This window comes from Pseudorasbora parva, chromosome 16 (assembly GCF_024679245.1).
Source record: "Pseudorasbora parva isolate DD20220531a chromosome 16, ASM2467924v1, whole genome shotgun sequence".
NCBI lineage: Eukaryota > Metazoa > Chordata > Actinopteri > Cypriniformes > Gobionidae > Pseudorasbora > Pseudorasbora parva.
In genome coordinates this window covers 9,046,151-9,064,491 of record NC_090187.1, presented here as the reverse complement: position 1 = coordinate 9,064,491, position 18,341 = coordinate 9,046,151, and the positions used below count along the sequence as shown (strand labels likewise).

At 38.5% G+C, this 18,341-nt stretch overlaps 1 protein-coding gene across 6 annotated transcripts in view; it reads right to left on the bottom strand.

Annotated features, from left to right (window-relative positions):
• Positions 1–18,341, bottom strand: part of cntn5 (contactin 5) — a 427,504-nt gene that overhangs the window by 73,646 nt on the left and 335,517 nt on the right. For all 6 annotated transcript variants that reach the window (XM_067419349.1, XM_067419350.1, XM_067419348.1 and 3 more), the window contains exon 12: positions 7,243–7,387. In XM_067419349.1, the coding sequence (XP_067275450.1) occupies positions 7,243–7,387 (145 nt within the window). The remainder of the gene's footprint in view (positions 1–7,242; positions 7,388–18,341) is intronic.

Below are 18,341 nucleotides of genomic sequence, written 5' to 3'. Positions count from 1 at the left end.
GGAATCCTTTAGGTGTTTTTTTTTTTAGCAAACTTTCATGTGACTTGAAGTCATTGCAGTTTAATATAATAATAAAATGACTAAATGCTGAAATGATATATTCAGTTCAAACTGCGACCGTGTGTGACGTCATGGAAACGAGACGCGGAAGCAGTGAGAAGTGCACGCATTGCTGATCGCGAGCGAGCGAGACAAAAAAGAAACGAGATCAATCTAAGGCAAATATCTAAATAATCCTTTCTAATATCTGAATAATATGATATATATTATGTTGTAGACCTGTTATTTGATTATATTGGGTTATTTTTAGAACGAGATTGTTGATATTTCCACTGAGGTGACGATCGCTGATTGAACCGCTGTAAAATCCAATGCGGGTGGTAAATGCACATGAAACCCTCCGGAATTGGTGAGTTTTTAAGTAATTTTGTTCACTTTACTAAAAACTGAATGTTATATTTGTTTATTGAAGGTTTTGAAGTGTTTCTAAAGTGTTTAAAGTGTGAAACAGTCACGGAAGAAATGTGAAAGGAGATAAAATATTCCATTTAACCATTTAAATGTTATAGTGCAAAATGACATATTCTGGTATGTTATACATGTCATGCCTAGAGGAAAAATGAGTATTTTAATACTATTTTCATACATATGGATGGTTGATTGATGAATGTAAAGCATGTATTGCGTTGTTCTAAAAGAAATAGTGTGTAAATGTTTATGATGCTTAAGACGCTGTTTGTGTTAACAGGTCAGGTTTTTTAGTGAGATTGGAACCCTTTAACATCGAGATGGCGAGCCTACCCAACCCGAACCACAGTAACTTGAGGGAAACGCAAGCAGAAGATTCCGGTAGCACCTTCTACTAAGCAGGTGGAATCCATTTTTCATTGCGTACATTCTGATCGGAGGGATCAGACCTTTTCCTTGACGGTGATCATTTTTGCACTATTGACTGTCGCAATACAACTCTTCTACATCAAGAGACTTCGCACACACTAACATATTTTTTGCACTTTGCGTGACAGCGAACATTTTAATTGAGGAGTTTTGATTTTTAAATTTTTGAAGAATTTAATTGTTTTAAATTGTCTTGATTTGTCTAATGTGATTTGATGTAATTTATTTTCCTTATATTTTGTTTTCATTTGGGTTAATCATTTTTATGAGTGGGAATTAAAAGGAGTGAAAAGAACTAAAACCACAAAATAACAAAAGCTCTTATTAAACTAAAAGTCAGTGAATCTAAATATCTATAAACTAAAATTAGAAACTAAACAACTAAAGTATAACAAAATATTAGAAGTAAATAGAAGAAAGCTATTTAAATAGTGAACAGAGCTCAAAAGATATCTAAAAGAACAACAAGGGATTAAAGAGAACATTTGTTTCATTTAATTTAATTTTTATTATTTCATTGTTGTGATTGTGTTACATTTGCTTTTATTTATTTTTTGCACCAATCAAAATACATACTTACTTTCATTGCCTGTGTCTTGAGTGCCTTGATTCTTACCCTCCTGTAACCGAACCTAGACACTGGTCCAATATCAGGTGCTTAGAGCGACCTGTCACTGTAGCATAGCCACCAAACTAAATTGTTACAGAGGGCTGCAGTGAGGGTTGACTTTCTACAACTTTCTCCAATCTCCTGACTGCATCTCTGGAGCTCAGCCACAGTGATCTTTGGGTTCTTCTTTACCTCTCTCACCAAGGCTCTTCTCCGCCAATAGCTCAGATTGGCAGGACGGCCAGAGTTCTGGTCATTCCAAACGTCTTACATTTAAGGATTTTGGAGGCCACTGTACTCTCAGGAACCTTAAGTGCAGCAGATTTTTGTATTTTTTTTTGTATCCTGTAGACACTTCTGTCTCTGAGTTCTTCATGCAGTTCCTTTGACCTCATGATTCTCATTTGCTCTGACATGCACTGTGAGCTGTAAGGTCTTATATAGATAGGTGTGTGGCTTTCCTAATCAAGTCCAATCAGTATAATCAAACACAGCTGGACTCAAATGTAGGTGTAGAAACATATCAAGGATGATCAGAAGAAATTGACAACACCTGAGTTAAATATATGAGTGTCACAGCAAAGGGTCTGGAAACTTCGGACCATGTGATACTTCAGATTTTCTTTTTTTAATAAATCTGCAAACATGTGAAAAATTCTGTTTTCTGTCAATATGGTCTGTGTGTACAGTAACAAGAAATAAAATTAACTTAAATGATTTTAGCAAATGGGTGCAATAAAACGAGTTACATTTAGTGGGTCTGAATACTTTCCGTACCCACTGTAACTGTTTCGGGTTTCATTGGCAGGAGTAAATAAGCACAAGTTCGTGGCCAGAGGCAGATGGCATTCAAAGCAAGCAAGGTGTGAATTCACAGGATGACAACACTCAAAAGTGTCTAAAGATAGATGTTTATATCTGATAGACCCTCTAAGAGGGGTCACAGGTCTGTCCTGATAGGGTCATGGAACCATATAATGCATGAATCCATGTTCGTAGCTTGTTTTGGTTTTTCCTGGTGATTAGTCCCAGACTGTTCCCAGGTCTGTCTTATCATGTTATTGTCTGTGCATAAATATTCCCGTGTTTCCTATGTACATTGTCAGTTGTTGTTCTTTCGTGGATGTTATGTACTGTTGATTTCAGTTTCTGGTTTCCTTTGTTTATCCTCTTTCCATGTTTCTATTTTCTTTTATTCTTAAGTTTGGTTAATGAATTCACATTTTGTACAAACATTCTGTTTTTTGTGCTCACAGAGTTTTACACAGTCGCCGAGCTCTGTCCATCATGGACCTCGCCAGCCAGGGGTGCGTTTTCCAAAATCATTGTTAGTCAACTATGGTCACAAGTTCCATTATTATCAGCAAAGTTCAACGGGTCTGTGTTTCCCGAAACCATCATTCCAACAAAAATTCGTAAACAGCGTCGCAAACTTGTGTGGTTGCAACTAGCAACATTAGCTCTCGAGCCGTGGTTAGAAGCGTATTTTCTTGATTGCATGACATGTGGAATTAATACATCCTTATTTTAAAGCAAAATAAGCAAACTGACATTTAATACAATCTATATCTTTTATTTAGAATACATACAAATGTCATTTATGTCTTTTAAGTTTGTCAAGAGATTTAGAGCATCTTTTTTGAAAAGTGGACATGTGCAGACATACTCTAGTATGTACAAACGAGCCTATTTGAATCTTGAAATAAGGCAAATTAACTGAGAAAAATAAGAATTAGTCCTCGGGTGCCATTTCCATTATTTATAGCTCCACCACCGCCGTGACATCATTAACCAATGTGGTTAAACAACTGATTTTGCAACAATACCGTTTCGGGGAACAGTTGTCACTAGCTAGTTGATTTCTTCAACGATGCAACGTACTATGGTAGCTAATCAGAGAGTTACGTTGTTGTACGGGAAATGCACCCCAGGTCGGTGCAAGCTGCTTTCATGCCAAGATAGTCCTAACGCCCTTAAGCCTGGTGGTCCCAATGCCCTCAAACCCGGTGATCTAAGCGATTACAGTCCGGTGATTTCAACACTCAGTACTGCCAAGGAGACCCTCTTTGAACCCTTTTGCCTGCACTGGCCAAGGGCCCGTCATTAGTTAGCTTCGCTTCAACTATGATAAAGAGACTTCCACTCTTGCATTGTGTGCTTGTGCATTTGGTGAAGAACAATGAAGTGTGTGTTGTGCGGTGTGTTTATATCAACAGTGTTTCACTTACCTTTGAGAACTTTTCTCAGAAAGGTTATTTGGTGAACAAAAAAGGTTCTTCTATAGAATCACTTAAAATTCCCTTTTGTAATCTTGTGTGTACTAGTATTTCCCCAGAGTTTGTTTTTCTTCTGCTTCGTGTACAAAGTTTCCTATTCAGCTTATTCCATAAACCATCACAACACAACCAATAAAACACCATGAAAATAACATTAATATTATTAATTCTTTCAGATGAATAGGCCCTTGCGTCTATAGACATGTCTGTGGCAGCAAATCTCTGTTATTAAACAGCAGCCCTTTCGCAGACTTGTAGCCGACAGCGCTCAACGGGGGCTGATAATTTCAGATCTGTCACTCATGATGAGTGACACGTCTTCTCCATCAAGAGCTTGTACAAGGGCTACTGCTCATTTTCCTCATGCTGATTTAAGATTTTGCATAATGAATGGCTACAGCGGATGAGCTATCAGCCAACAGGGTCTACAATAGTATGGCTAAAACAAGCTATATTTTAATTCTAATGAGGTTACATGTACAGATGAATAAGGCAGAATGTCATAAATGAACCAACTCCGACTGGTTACATTTAACAGTGCAGTCTGTTCAAATGTGTTTGTTTTAAACTATATTCTTTTCACGCACACAAATATTTAGACTATAAAAATGGACAAAACACTCAAATCTCCTCAATGCGATAAGTACCATACAATTCAGCAAACAATTAAATACACAGAATATAAGATAGTAAATATTTAGTTGACAACTTAAACATATAACCTACACTCTTGGTGTAGGTTGCAAAGCTGTCACTGGGACACAAAAGTGAAAAGGTACATCTTTGTACCTTACTCACCCCTAAATGGTACATACTAGTACCTTAAATCAGTACTTTAAGAGTGCATATTTTTACCTTAAAGGTACATATTAATACCTTAAAGGTACATATTAGTCCCGTTCTGGTTTTATACCTTAGGGTACCGCCCCAGTGAAAGCAATGTACCTTTTTTTCTGACAGTGTAGGGGAAGAGTTTACCACAAAATTAAACGTCTGACACAAAACGGTAATTGCAAATCAATGTTCGCTGCCCGTATTCCAGATTACAAGTTCACAAGTTCACACTTACATATACATACAGTTCCTTCTCAAAAAAATAGCATATTGTGATAAAGTTCATTATTTTCCATAATGTAATGATACAAATTAAACTTTCATATATTTTAGATTCATTGCACACCAACTGAAATATTTTAGGTCTTGTATTGTTTTAATACTGATGATTTTGGCATACAGCTCATGAAAACCCAAAATTCCTGTCTCTAAAAATTAGCATATTTCATCTGACCAATAAAAGAAAAGTGTTTTTAATACAAAAAAGTCAACCTTCAAATAATTATGTTCAGTTATGCACTCAATACTTGGTCGGGAATCCTTTTGCAGAAATGACTGCTTCAATAAGGCGTGGCATGGAGGCGATCATCCTGTGGCACTGCTGAGGTGTTCTGGAAAACCAGTATGCTTCGATAGCGGCCTTAAGCTCATCCAGAGTGTTGGGTCTTGCGTCTCTCAACTTTCTCTTCACAATATCCCACAGATTCTCTATGGGGTTCAGGTCAGGAGAGTTGGCAGGCCAATTGAGCACAGTAATACCATGGTCAGTAAACCATTTACCAGTGGTTTTGGCACTGTGAGCAGGTGCCAGGTCGTGCTGAAAACGAAATCTTCATCTCCATAAAGCTTTTCAGCAGATGGAAGCATGAAGTGCTCCAAAATCTCCTGATAACTAGCTTCATTGACCCTGCCCTTGATAAAACACAGTGGACCAACACCAGCAGCTGACATGGCACCCCAGACCATCACTGACTGTGGGTACTTGACACTGGACTTCAGGCATTTTGGCATTTCCTTCTCCCCAGTCTTCCTCCAGACTCTGGCACCTTGATTTCTGAATGACGTGCACAATTTGCTTTCATCCGAAAAAAAGTACTTTGGACCACTGAGCAACAGTCCAGTGCTGCTTCTCTGTAGCCCAAAAGTGGCTTGACCTGGGGAATGCGGCACCTGTAGCCAATTTCCTGCACACGCCTGTGCACGGTGGCTCTGGATGTTTCTACTCCAGACTCAGTCCACTGCTTCCGCAGGTCCCCCAAGGTCTGGAATCGGTCCTTCTTCACAATCTTCCTCAGGGTCCGGTCACCTCTTCTCGTTGTGCAGCGTTTTTTGCCACACTTTTTCCTTCCCACAGACTTCCCACTGAGGTGCCTTGATACAGCACTCTGGGAACATCCTATTCGTTCAGAAATTTCTTTCTGTGTCTTACCCTCTCGCTTGAGGGTGTCAATGATGGCCTTCTGGACAGGGTCGGGTCGGCAATCTTACCCATGATTGCGGTTTTGAGTAATGAACCAGGCTGGGAGTTTTTAAAAGCCTCAGGAATCTTTTGCAGGTGTTTAGAGCTAATTAGTTGATTCAGATGATTAGGTTAATAGCTCGTTTAGAGAACCTTTTCATGATATGCTCATTTTTTGAGACAGGAATTTTGGGTTTTCATGAGCTGTATGCCAAAATCATCAGTATTAAAACAATAAAAGACCTGAAATATTTCAGTTAGTGTGCAATGAATCTAAAATATATGAACGTTTAATTTTTATCATTACATTATAGAAAATAATGAACTTTATCACAATATGATAATTTGTTTAGAAGGACCTGTAATTTATAGAGAGTACTTTTGAATGCGTATTTGCCGTGCTGTCCGGAGGGGAGGGCTTCGAGCTCGGAATTTGGCCCGAACCCAGAGTACCCCTTGTGTATGTAAGTGGCTAGAACTAAACGTGTGGAGAAGGGGTGTTGGATGGATATATATCATCTGCATGTGCTCCTCCAAAACTTTGTTAATACAACATAATTTGTTTCTGATTTTTTTTTTATTTGTTTCTGAAAAAAGTCTTTTTGCTCATCAGTGGGTGTAATCGCAGTGACCCCTGCCTACTGTGACATCACGTGTTTGCCCTCTTTAGAAAGTTTAGAATTTTTCATTATTTCTTTCAAAATTGTAATGTCTTTGCTAAAACTAATAATTAATTCAATGCATCCTTGTTAAAAATGTGTATTCATTTTTTTTAAAATAAAAAAACAAAAACAAAACTTTTGATATACAAGACTAATAATAAGTAATCAACATGATATCAATCACAGTGCAACCTTGCATAGTAAACTAACCTAATAGCTCAGAGAGTGCAAACAAACCTGTCATCAAATCGCACCTAAGCAGAGCTGAACCCAGCGTGAGACCGGTAATCATTGGACAAGAACATTGATTAAAGCCCCTGTGCACACAGATTCATGTAAATGTATGCGTGTTTATGGGCATATTTAATTGGAATCAATTAAAAACACAGACCCTTAGGAGTGGACTGCCACTGCTTCGTCCGGAATCCTGATAATTATCTCACTTTCATGCAAAACATGTATGGTAACAGAGCTAACTGCGCTTCAGCTGGGACTCAGACTCACCTCCGGCTGGGCTGGACTCTCCTGTCGTTCTTCCTCCAAGAGATTCTGGGTTTGGGTGAGGCACGTGGCCGGCACTCCAGAGACACATCTTTCCCAACAGTTGCGATGAGCCGGACCGGGTTGGTGCTGAATATTGGAGCTGATGCTGTTTAAAAACAAACACATATCTCCTTTAACTCTTTCCCTGCCAAACACGTAATTTTCCATTATTTATGAGAAAAAGCTTCCCGGGCAAAAACGGATTTGTCTCCAAATAGAGCGAGAGAGCAAATACGCGCCATTGTTTTTCTATGTATAACGTTTCACTAGTCTGACGTGCAAAACAGTTTTGCTTGCTACTGCTAAGGTTTAGTCGCATACATTAGTCCATAAACCAAAATCAAAAATTTGTCCACAGAAATGTTGACAGGCCACTAAATACAGTACATACCACAGAGACATCCTGCTGTTGTTGCTTTTCCTGTTCAATTTATTTCAGCCTCCGGATCTGATTCTGGATCATATATGTATTAGTTGAATCTGATTGATAGCCATGGTTTATAAGGGTAACATTTTCTTTTCCACGCTTGAGGACGTCACCGCTTTGTGCGCGCTCGTCATTCTTTAGATCCGCCCACATGATACGCCTCCAGGCGCTGTTTTTTTTTCCGGAAAGACTCGGTACAGCCTATATTTATTTTATAAGTATAATAAAACTAAAGACTTTTCAGAGATATGAAGGATGCAATACTACTCTATAGGTACTCAAGAGTGACATGAGTGTTTCACCCCTCCCACCCCCCTTTAAGAAGCTTGCCCATATTCAAGTGTTGATAAAAAAGGAATGCACAAAGCTAGAATAAAACAGATTAACAGGTAGAGAGACAGTTTTTTTTATTTTGATATATTGCATGCTCAGATATTCATGAAACAAAATATTCTGGGCTATTACATTTTTTGTGAAAATTGTCAAAACCCTGGCGGTGGCTGGGAACTTTTTTTTAAACGCTGGTGGGGAATGAGTTAAAGGATTTGCTCAGCAAAAAAGGACCCCTTTTAAGAGGCATTTACACTACACAGTTTCCAACTAAAAACTGTAAACTTTTTATGCATTTTGGCAGTCAAAATAAACGAAAACAGCATTTAGGGGTCTTCATACAGGTTTCAAAGTGAAAGTTTTAGAAAATATGTTTATTGTCATAAATTTTTGAAAACGGTGATGTCATGTGCATATTTATTACAGGGCCCTATTTTAATAATCTAAGCGCATGCTCTAAAGCACACGGCACAAATGCACTTAGGGTGTGTCCACTTTTGTTGGTTTATCGAGGGGTAAAATGGCCGGTGCACCCGGCACATGGTCAATAAGGGTTGTATCTAGTCTCTTAATGAATAACGGGATGTGTTTTTGCCATAATGTGCAATAAACCAATCAAAGACTTCTCTCATTCCCATTAAAAGCCAGTTGTGCTTGCACCATGGCAGATTTGTTATTTACATGCGGAATATAGACACTCTCAACCTGACTAATCAGTTTAAATACAGGTGTGTATTGCCAAAATTGGTCAAATAAGTAGCCAATTTCATTCATCATTACTTCAAATAGTTAAATTCTGATACATGCAGTGACTATCCATTATGTTTTTGCTAATTAAACAACCCGGCACAGGATTTGAAATTGAAAAGTCAGGCTGAAACTAGTAAAAAACACTTGCGTCACACCTGGCGCCGCATTACACCGCCACCGGGTGTATGATAGGGCCCATTTCTTTACAAAACTACATTGCCAACAGCAGAATACAACGTGTTTAGTATTTTTTTGCGGATTCATGTGAACAGGATCATGTTGGCTACTGTAAGTGAAAAATGCTAAGGAAAAACTCTTTTTTGTTTTTAGTACATTGTTTTTGTGTAAATGCCCTTATTGAGCTCTTCTGATGTTTAGTCATCATTAATTTATAAAAGAGGATTTTGTAAAAAAAATGTTGTGCTCCAAAGAAGAATACATTTATAATGGTTTAAAATAAGATGAAGTTGACTTTAATTCCTTTAAGAGACCAAATCAAGTTTATAAACTAAAATCTAATTTGTTCACACACTTGCTCAGCAATGTAATAATGCTGGCAGAGTTCAACTGCTAACTAATGACGTGCATACTTTTGTAAATATTCACATGTAACACCATTTATCTTGCCTCTTTGTACAACTCGTGGAAGTACTGAGCACACAATAGCAGTAGGAGATGAATAAATGAGTGCTTTTTTAATAAAATAAAAGGTCTGTTTTCAGAGACAGGGGATTTGTGAGACTCTAAAGGGAGATAAATGTTTCTAGAATGATTGTAATGATGGCATTGCTGTCGTTGTGTATGATGGGTGGGTTCATAATTAGTAGCTTTATTGTTATGCATGACGGTCTACCAGAAGTAAAACATTTCCAGGCTAAACGATAAAAAATAATTCAGTCCTCGACAAGCGCATTTGAGGGTAATTACTGTTAAATGTCTAATCTGTCTGCAGGGAGATTCTCGCAGAGATGGCGCAAAAAAGTAGAATTAGTAGATTTAGCAAAATCACAAAATCAAATGCTGTTTAAAGCAGTAGGGGCTCAGCAAGCTTCCGTGGAAGGCTTAAGTGTGCTTATATGTTATAAACAATGGCAAATAAAAACTTGTTTTCCACTGTCAAAATTCTCTTTAACCTATGAACACTACTCATTGTTCATTGTTAAAACAAAAGGAAAAAGCAATGCCCATTTTATTCAGAACAAAACAACATATACTGTACTTGTGGTCATGAATTTACATGCATTTACATACATTATACCTTGCAGAATCTTGCAAAACACATACGCTTCCCCACCATTGACGGGATTTTCCGCTTTCCATGTTTTCACTATTACATGGTAGGGGGACTATTATACTTCTGAAAGACTACTTAAAGGGGTACTTCAGCGCTGGGAAGATGAATCTGTATTTAAACTGGGTAATCAATGCAGTAGAAATGTAAAATTATTTTTGAATTTGGTGTCTTCTAGACTGAGAAAAGACAGAAAATGTATTTTTGTCCCATGGGGATGAAAGACTACAATTCACAGCATTCTTCGCTGCCCTGTGCCATTCCCCAACGCCACCAACTTGATTACAGTGACTGAGTTAGAGAAGACACTACAATTAAAAACTGAACGTGTCTGTTCAATATAATGAGTGAGTCACCGCGAGAGTATTACAGCACTGAGCACTAACTGCACGAGTGATGAGAGCTGAGGTAATCGCGACTACACTCGCGCCATACATTCACAACGTGAGTTCAGTCTGTTTCAGTTCATGCCTGTACAAGCTTAACTTTCATAGAAATTAATTTGAGAAGTTAAAAGACTTACATTGCACACCATAGCTCCGTTTAAATGAGTGCCTGTAGCTGAGCTGAGCTCTCCCTGCAAGCTGAGTGTAATCTCCCATCCCCCATGCGCGGTTTCAAAACATGCGGAAATGGCTCCCTCTGCTGGCTGTAGTCTTTAGCCTTTGGGCAAACATTCCTCCTATGATGCAAAAATTGTCAATTTGCATCATAGGAGGAATTTTTCCAGAAATAAAATGCATAAATCTCTAGTCTCAGGGAGATATGAGGGGGGAAAGCACAATAATTTGAATATACTCCAGGGTTTCTACTGATTCAAAGCCATATGCTAATCGCTGAAGTAACCCTTTAAGCTCCTCAACAAAACACAGGCGATGAAGAAGCAGAGACAATCAAAAAAAAAATAAATGTAAATGTAAAACATTTAAATCAAAACTGCATAATGTTACTGAATTAATCTAAATGCAGTCTTTAACAAAAACATGTTTTTCTAAGCTTTTTGCTTAAAATGTTGCTTTTTATGAAACTTACACATATTCAAGTTTGATCAAAATAATGCATTAAGCTAGCCTAGAAATCTAGACACACCCTAGCGGCAGCAAATCTAATCTGCCGCGAGTGACGTCTAGCAAATCTCAATAAACTTCTGAGCTGTAAACGGCAAACTCTGGTCAGGCCAATCACATCGTGTATAGAGTCTGTGGGCGGGGCTTAATATAATGACGGCCGAGTTGCGCTTGCGTGCTTCTAGTAAACACAGAAACTGGCGAACGGCGGTCTTTCGAATCAGCTTTGACCGTGACTCTGGAAGACCTGGAGTTATGCTTTTCTCTGAGAAAAGAACAAAGAATGGCACTGAAGTCTTTCTTAAGAAGGGAAGATGAATTCTGAGTTTTGCCGACCGGATACAGCGAAAGTTTAATCTATCAACTAGCTCTGCTTCATCTTCGTTGCTCTGGTTGGTTGTAGTGCTTATCCAATTGCGTGCACGCCGTGCAGAGGGAGTTTGAAAGACAACCGTTTATCCCACTCAGAATGTGGGATAAATCCCGCCCCTCGGATTGAGCCCTGTCAATGGTGATTTTCCAGACCAAACATCTTGATGTGGTTCTGGCTTGTCAGGCTAGCATTAAGCTAAAATAAAACAGGTTTCTTTTTTATATATTGCATGTTCAGACATTCATACAACAAAATGTCACATACAGATGTTTACATATAGTCCACAAGACAAAAATTTTAACTGAATTTACAGAAAATAACCAGTTCATATGCTTGAGTCTTACTACTGTGTTGTAACCTGGATAATCTTTATGATAGTGGTTCATGAGTCCCTTGTTTGTCCTGAGTTGCCAACTGTTTTTTGCTTGTTTGTTTTTCCAGACAAACAGCAGACTCGTGCATAGCTATTACCAAAGGTGAAACCTTCATTTTGAAATGTGTCACTTTACGAGTGTTACATGATGTCTTTATAGAGTACTGACTGCAGTGATTCTGCATTTTTATAGGCCAGCCTGGAAGTTAACATCAACCGGGTTCCCTCGATAAAAACCCATTACGATTTTCCCATTGGCTTTTGGTTATTGCAGAAAATAAGCTTGTGACCAACACAAGTTTATGATTACTTCAGTAATCAACACAACTTTTATGAATTGTGATAACTAAATACAATTGGCAGAAATAAAAAGCTAACAACACCACAGTCACATGACTTTAGCTTCACTAACATTAAGCATCCCACAACTCTTTCAGTCTTTAGTTTAAAAAAAATTCATATAAGTTTGAGTTTGCAGCATTGTGATGTTTAAATACAATGAGGCTGCAAAAGCGGACTATTGAGTAGATGAGTTTACCTGTTCGTGATGACATTTTAAAAGGCCATATTATGCCCTTTTGTCTTGATTTTATTTTTGGGCTCTACAAGAATAGGTTACCATGCTTGAACGTTCAAAAAACACATTATTTTTCACATATTTTATATTTGTTGCAGCTCGTCTCTCCCAGTCTCTCTGTAACGCTCTGTTTATTTCCAGTCTATGAAGTCCCTCCTTCTGTGCTCTGATGGTCTGGGCGGCCAGACCATGGTGCTGTTATTGGTCAACTGCTTCAAGTATGTTTCGGAAATGACACAGACCTTACCATAACTGTGAGTTTCAGCTCCTCAGGTGTAAACAGCACGTCAGTTTTGCCTTATCAAGTTAAGCCCAATCAGATGTAATATAGAAATATAGAAGAATAAGCAGGTTGACCACAACCACCTTTGTAAACCTGACATGACGTTTCACAATTTTACATTTTGATTTTGTAATTCTTTTTTTTTTTGTGTACTGTTCGGGAAGAGAGCAAAAGGCACAATATCTGTCTAATATCCAAAAACCACATTACCTCCGTGAACATGATCCATGAATTCCAAACACAGTAAAAAATTTCAGGCCTTTCCAATTTAAACATTTCTAGTGACTGATCACATCAAACATTTTAAGTTGGCCAAATTGAATTTCTGTAAATTAATGCAAATTAATTCACAGAAATTCAATTTGGCCACCTGAAAAAATTAGATGTGACCAGTCACTAGAAAATGTTCAATTGGAGACCTGAATTTTTTTCCAGTGTTCTCTGGAAGGTGAAGACGTCATCTCCCATCATTCCACTCTCCTTTATAGCATCATAAAGCTTCGCCTTTGTTATTGTCTTGAAAATGTGACCTCTGGTGGCAAAAACTTACATATTGTGCTTCTACAAATTCATTTTAACCACTGTTTCCTAAGTTTGTCTGGCTAAGAAAGGCCGAAAAATGGAGTTTCAGGGTTTAGATTCATTGTAGAAAAAACAGCGTCTCTTAAACATGACAACAACACACTATTCAACCAGGCCTATACCCTTTGTTGTGCATGCCTTGCGTGGGATTTGTTTATGCATACTGTGACATGTACACTTCCTTAAGAAAACTCAAGGAGTTTCTGGGAGTTCAGGCCTTTGGAGTGGACGTTGTGCTTTGTAACTTTGCAGACCTGTTTTATGCTTAAACAGAAACATTACACACTAAAGAAAGTTGAAAATGCTAAACAGTATAATAGGTCCTCTTTAATGTCCCCAGGAACCTCCGTAGTCCCATTTCGCCACTTTTTAACAACCACATTTGTCAAGACACCTAAAAGCTTTTTTTTAATGTATTTTATAAAAATATCTTGTGCATTAAAGGCATTAAAATAAAACCCAATTAAAAAATAAAATAAAAACATTGTACCACTTTCGGTTCCATCGTCCTAAAGTCAATGTTAACTCATTTCTGGGTTTTGACCTACAAAAACACTTTAGCACAATATTCCATGCCCGATCTCATAGACAGTCAATACTGTGTACTGATATTCATGTTTGAAGAGACTGCATTAGAAGCCTGAGCTTTTCAAGGACATGTACTCCAGTGACTAGGGAGGACATTGTGCGATGGTATTCTAGTGAGCAGAGCTAAACACATATGAGCTAAAAGTGATGATGTCTGCAGTGCTGCTGGTGCCTTCTGGGGCCTGTAGCTACATGCTGACAGGCCTCGTCAGGAGTGTTTAGTCAAAGGTTGCACCATGTTTTTTACGGGTGACATTAGAAAAGATGACATTTTAATCTCTGGAATTGCCAAAGGGCCCCGCAATACACCACCCTCGGAACATGCTGAGAGAGTCAGGACCAATGAATGACTTTCTTAAGCTCGGAGTGGGGGATGTGCACGTCTTTGCGGTAACATATATGTCTGTGCCTACTGTGTGTGTGACATACAACATTTAAGGGAGTCTTAGTGTACGATTCTAAGTGGAAGTTTTGGCATGCGTCTTTCATTGTGAATACTAAGAGGTCTTTCGTACTTGATGACCCACTGCCGGTTCACACTGGGTCGCCCACTCCACTGGCCTTGAGGGTACGAACAGCATGGCAATGGCACACATGCACACGAGTCAGCCTGCAGCTATGGTTCATCTGAATGAAAGCCGCTGTTAGCCGTGTAATATGTCACTGCAATATGTGCTCACATTTATAACAGAGAATAGACTAAGTCATGGATGACAGCTCTCCCCATAGGCGTTGAGTAACTGAGGGATTTGTCACAAATACATCTCCCCGAAAATGCTTTCCATTTTGACTGTCACTCCAGAGAACTAAACAAGCATGTTGCGGCTGGAGGGAAATGGACCAGTGAGGGGGATATTCAGTGAGTCACAGTCTCTCTGAAAATTGCATGTTATGAGTCTAGCATTTAATTTCATTCAGATTATTTTACCAATTGTGTCCATGCGGCAATGACATCAGAGACGTACACATATCGCCCATGTTTTTCTTTTTCTTCTGTGTTTAACAGTATATTATGTGTTTATCCTGGTAAACCTTACATTAGGGGGACAAATTGTCCCCACAAAGGTTTAGGTATAGGGTTAGTGTAAATGTGTTAGTTGTATGGGACACAAATCATTATGTCTTTGGAAAGTCTAAAACATGAAAATACATCATGTGTGTATGTGGCTCAGTTAAACCCTAAGTAATGGGGACAAAATGCCCACAAAGATGGCAATATCCAAAATCCTCGACCTAGTAGGGACATTTTTGGTCCCCATGAGGAAAATAGCTGATACGTCATACTAAAATATGTTTTTTTTGAAAACATGACAACTAGGAAGGCTTTCTGCGAAGGGTAGGTTTAGGTCTAGGCCAAAAGAAGATACAGATTGTACAGTATAAAACAACCCGATCACACATAAATGTGTATAAATAGTACGAGTGTGCAATGTCGTGGAATGTATACGCCAAAACTCATTTTGGCGTGCATATGATATGCTGTTTTTCACGTGCATATGATACGCACTTTATGGCGTATATATGACACGCTCTTGGGTAGGTTTAGGGTGGTGGGGCGTATATATGACACGCTCTTGGGTAGGTTTAGGGTGGTGGGGTGGGGGGTTCGTATGTATAATACGCCATAAAATGCGTATCATATGCACGCGAAAAACAGCGTGCCATAGACACGCCAAAATGAGTTTTGGCGTATACATTCCACGACATTGCACACTCATACTATTTATACGCATTTTTGTGAGAATAGCCTGGTATAAAATCACGATGTGTATGGAATGTCCCCATAAATCTTAAAAAATACATACACAACTTATATATATATATATATATATATATATATATATATATATATATATATATATATATATATATATATATATATATATATATATATATATAAGGGTTGCACCGAGTAGTAGACTAATCAACTAGCCGACCTTAATGCTCTGTCATGACGCATTAAGCTTGACGTCGACTATTTCCTGACACGCAGACTCTGTTTTCAACATTTAAAAAGGACAAATACTTCGAGAGCTCTCCACAAGACATGTTTGATTATACCATCTGGATGCTCAAAAGTGATTGAGAGAATGCAGGCTTATTGTACATGTAAGTTAATCATCGCACTAAACTAATGCATGCTGCATTGCAACGCACACACATAGCCGATCGCACATAACGTGGAGATCACGCACACCTCACACAAAACCATTCAGTAGCACAGAAATGTATCAACACTGTTCTGTGATTTATCAATAAAATAGCTTAGAAACTGAACAGTTTTAGTTTATATTTCTTGTTAACTAAAACTCACAGCTTCACTATTAGTAGAGAGGTGGAGAGCTGGCAGGTGGAATTAATTCACACACAAACACTCACTATCCATTCATATAGATGTAATGTAGCTACTTTATCTGTATCGTATTTAGAATGAGCAGAAATATAAAGACCATTAGACAAAAGAACTGATACAAAAGCTGTTATGTAGGACCAATAACCTTATGGGCAGCGCTGTGTCATATGCCATAGCTGTCCTGTGCACAAGAAGACCCGAGTCAAGTCTCAGCTCAAGGTTCAGGCTTATTTGTTCATTAATGACGTCATCAGCGACTAGTTGACATCGACTCGACTTTCATCACATAAATGTCGACTTAAAAAAACTGAATTCGTTCAACCTCTAATATATAATACTATGTGTATATATATATATATATATATATATATATATATATATATATATATATATATAATACTTCTGCATTGCGTCATTGGGATTCAAATATGAATCGGTCATTAATATATATTTCTTATTCTCCTACATTGAGTCATTAGGCTTGAACAATGAATTGAACATGACTGCTGTCAAAAGAAAGAGTCATTTGTTTCTGTTCGTCTTGATGAGAGCTCCGTTGACAAACAAAAGCGCATAATGAGGAATGTAAATGAAAATGACCCTCAGAAATGTGACGAAAAGATGACCACACGCATCTTGGAATGTGTGGGACAATCAAAGCTGACAGGGAGAAAATGAGGGTGTCTCCAGTAAACACGCAATCCCAGTCTGCATCTCTCCTTTGTTTCGTCCTGGGCATCCAGACACCGAGAGCCCTGGCATTTTCATGAACGACTCTTGTTCTGATTACACCGAGACTGACAAACAAGCTAAAAGAGATCCAACGTAACGTTTTTTTTTATCTCCTCAACCCCATTCTTTTCCTCTCTATTCATCTTGCCTGTCTCCTTTTGCTGTACTGCAGGGCTGTTTGTGACATTGTCTGTGTAGTCTTCAGTTTAGCCGATCCTTGTGGACACCTAACTCGATATCACCAGTTTCTTTCTTCCTCAAATGTGCTGCCAGCAGACTTTTCAAGCCCTGAAGCAGACTTTTTCAGTTCAAAGAAAGTAGCAATTGATTGCTTCATGGCCCTGTTTTGTCTACGTTGTCATTCTGCAATGACTTCAGGATTATGCATTGTGCGTGATTGAAAGCCGCCTGTCAAAAGATGGCCTGCTCAATGCTCACAGAGAAAAGAGAGAGACAAGCTTTACCTGTGGGGTTAAATGTCCTTTTCAACATTGCTGACCCAGACTAAATTCTCTTCAATATAGCCATTACTTTTACCTGCATCTACTTTTAACTGTCTTCACCATGTGTGTGCCACGTTTCATGATAAATGAGAAGTATAATGGTAACAGCCTTAATATTTTGATAGTGTCAGAGTTAAATTTAGTTCTTGTGTTTCTGTTTCTTGTGTTTCCTTTCTCTTTAGTTCTTGATTAACCCTTTTTAGTTGCCATGTAATATAGTCCTGAGTTTCAGTTGACGGTTCACGTAATATGCAAAAATCACAAGGTGTTTGAACACTGATGTGTGTCCATATTGTTGCATGTTGTTACTTCTTCTTGAGACTCTCCATCATAGTCCAAATCCAGTTCAAACATATAAGGCTGAACACAGTTGCCCAAAGTATAACCGGATTTAAAGGTGGGGTAAGTGCTTTCTGGTAACCAATGTTGATATTTCAAATCACCAAAACTCCTAAAGATTATCTGCTGAATCTGAATCTGAATCTGGATTTGGACTATGATGGGGCGGCAGTGTCTCAGTGGTTCATGTAGGTTGTCTACAAACCAGAAGCTTGGTGGTTCAATCCCCGGTTCCACCTGACCAAGTGTCGAAGTGTCCATGAGCAAGACACCTAACCCCAGTTGCTCCCGACGAGCTGCCTTACATGGCTGACATTGCCGTCGGTGTATGAATGGGTGAATGTGAGGCAAAAATGTAAAGCGCTTTGGATAAAAGTAGTCCCTTTATCTGCTGTGGTTAGGGTAGGGTAGCCAGCCGAGGGTACGATTGTATCAATAAGTGAAAGCTATGTGTGTTTCTATGGTAATACAGGTCGAATGTTCAATGAAAAA